Raw genomic sequence first — 2,714 nt, 5'->3', positions numbered from 1 at the left:
CAGGCTGTTTACAAAGCTGATATGGAGTGGATACGTGGATGTGGATGGATGCCACATGAGTCCGTAGAGGTGTTGAAGGTGAAGCATGCGCAGAAGATCCTGGCTGATGTAAGTTTGTACCTCACTAAGACTTAAAAACAAATAAAAAGTATGTGTATGCACACTGAATAGTTTCTTCCATTTCTTTCTTGTATAGAGAGGCTATCGGATCAAGTTGGATAAACAGCAATTCATGGTTCCAGCTGACAGAATTGACTTAGTCCGTGCCAGGAATGCTGCTGAAGTCCTGAATGAGGTGGGGATGATTGTCTGTCATCAAAATGCTGCTTGGTTTTGACTTTTTGTTCTTAATGTGAACCGTGTGGCAAAATAGTGCTAGTGGCAAATTCCAGGTAGCTGAATTTTGATCTCCCACGTTGCTCAGGCTAAATATCGTGAGGCCTGGCACCAGGACAAGACCAAGTACTCATTGGTGGACACACCATCTCTTGCCACAGCCAGAGAAGTGGCGAAGAATGTTCACCCGGTAAGACTGATGGCATATATGATGCATTTTCTGCATATTTTAACTCAGTAAATTTCAGCCTTGTGCAGTTCCTGCTTTATTATTAGCAAAATAAGTGATACATTATCTTTTGTAGAAACTGTACACCAAAGAATGGGATAAGGTCAAAGCTACAGGATACTTCATGCCTCCAGATGCTGTACCAATCAAGCAGTGCATCCAGACAACTAAAGTGCAAAGCAAAGTAAGTAGTAGGATAAAATTTAATCAGGTTTGATTTAACTGACAACTTAATAATGTGGTAAAAATAAGTTCTTTCTTTTTTTTTTGCCTGTCTTGTAGCATAAATACCTGGAGGGATACCGTAAGCAGGTCGGTCACCACATTGGGGCTCTCAGCGTCCAAGACGACCCTCTGCTCATGCTGGCTCTGAACTCAGCCAAGATCGCCAGCGATGCTCTGTACAAGAAGGACTTCAACAAGTCCAAGACCAAGTTCAACCTGCCAGTGGACATGCTGCAGTTTGAACTGGCTAAGAAATGCCAGATGCAGGTCAACGACGACAACTACAGAACTCGCCTGCACCAGTGGACGTGCATGCCAGACTCCAACGATGTTATCCAGGCTCGCAAAACCTATGATCTGCAAAGCGATGTAAAGCACATTTGTAACTATTAATCATATTGACATAATAATCTGACAGAAACGTCTGTCTTGACTTCCTAACATGCATCTTGCTTTCGATCTCTAGCACGTCTATAAGTCAGATCTGGAATGGCTCCGAGGCTGTGGCTGGGTAGCAGCTGACTCTGTTGAACATGTGAAGGTCAAGAAGGCCCAGGAGATTCTCAATGATGTATGTTTACTGCATTACATGACATTCAGCCTCTTTTTCAGTTGGTTTTTTTAATCACATGTTGTGTCATTGTGTCTTGCCTCACTGCTCTGTTTTATTTACAGAGACTTTACAAGAAGACTGCCCAAGAAGGTTTTGGAAGATTCACCCTGATTGTGGACCGGCCAGAGATAGTTTTGGCAAAGATTAATGCTGCCAACCTGAGTGATGTATGCAAAATCTAATATTTAAAATGACTCTCGATCGGAAAACCGGTGAGCAATGATCTGAAAAAAAGTTATTTTTTCTCTAATAGTTGAAGTACAAAGAGACTTTCAATGCAGAAAAGGGTCATTATATTGGCTCAGATGATACTCCTCAACTGGCCCATAGCAGGGAGGTGGCTAAGATCATCAGTGAGGTAACGTAAAAATAATAATCAAATCCTTTCTAGATTTCTAATTTATTTATTGTAAGTTCTGTGTTATATACATGTATTGTGCCAGGCTTTTCTTAAACTTTGCACATACCTTTTGTGGTTTTAGAAACTCTACAAATCAAACTGGGACGAGTCGAAGGCTTCAAGCTACCAGCTGAACCATGAATACATCCCACTGGTCATCTCCAAGAAGAGCAGGGACATTGCTAGTGATGTGAGTGTCTTATATTTCTTTAGAACTGTGATAAGATTAAATCTGATAACATGATATATTTTATTCTTGCACTACTGCAATTTTTATCATTCTAAACACCATTAGGTCAAGTACAAGGATACCCACGAAAAGGCCAAAGGTCACTACATGGCTGGAACCCTGGTGGACTTCCCTGAAGTGATGCGCTGTGGACACCAGGAAAAGAACAAGGCACTGGTGAGATACTACAAAATATAGTATAGTATAAAAAACTACACCACTACACAATGCACTGAGAAATAAGAAACCATTAGTAACAACAGGCACTCAAAGAGGCAGCTCACTCTCTGGACAGTATTTACTGTTAAGGAAACAATGTTGTGTTTTGTATCTAATAATTTGGTTTTCTTTGTTGTTTTTAAATATACTATAAGAACTTTGTAGTGCAGTAAAATACAAATAAAGGGAGCATGACAGATGTTGATGTTTTGACTGTACAAACATTATGTAGGAACAATATGAAGTTATTATATAATACTATGATACTCATAGTACTATATAATACATATTATATCATTAAAAGATATAACACATTTTGGGGACCACTGGATACAAATTTTAATGTAATATTCAGAATCCAGATACAACAGTATAATTTCCTAAATGTTGACAATACAAACAAAGGCAGCAGAATTTTTATGCAAAGTTTTAAAATAAAAGAGCTTCTACAAAAATACATGAA

General features: G+C 39.1%; 1 protein-coding gene across 1 annotated transcript in view; it reads left to right on the top strand.

Annotated features, from left to right (window-relative positions):
* neb (nebulin) overlaps positions 1–2,714 on the top strand; it is a 57,700-nt gene that overhangs the window by 28,361 nt on the left and 26,625 nt on the right. Inside the window, 10 exon segments of the mRNA XM_013914149.1 lie at positions 4–108; positions 197–295; positions 425–526; positions 642–749; positions 848–1,159; positions 1,257–1,361; positions 1,466–1,570; positions 1,657–1,761; positions 1,886–1,993; positions 2,099–2,209. Coding sequence (XP_013769603.1) covers positions 4–108; positions 197–295; positions 425–526; positions 642–749; positions 848–1,159; positions 1,257–1,361; positions 1,466–1,570; positions 1,657–1,761; positions 1,886–1,993; positions 2,099–2,209 — 1,260 coding nt within the window.

Source organism: Pundamilia nyererei, unplaced genomic scaffold (genome assembly GCF_000239375.1).
Source record: "Pundamilia nyererei isolate P.nyererei 1_Seehausen unplaced genomic scaffold, PunNye1.0 scaffold00175, whole genome shotgun sequence".
Classification (NCBI taxonomy): Eukaryota; Metazoa; Chordata; class Actinopteri; order Cichliformes; family Cichlidae; genus Pundamilia; species Pundamilia nyererei.
Note: the sequence above shows the minus strand (reverse complement) of the source record. Positions and strands in the feature narration are given on the sequence as shown.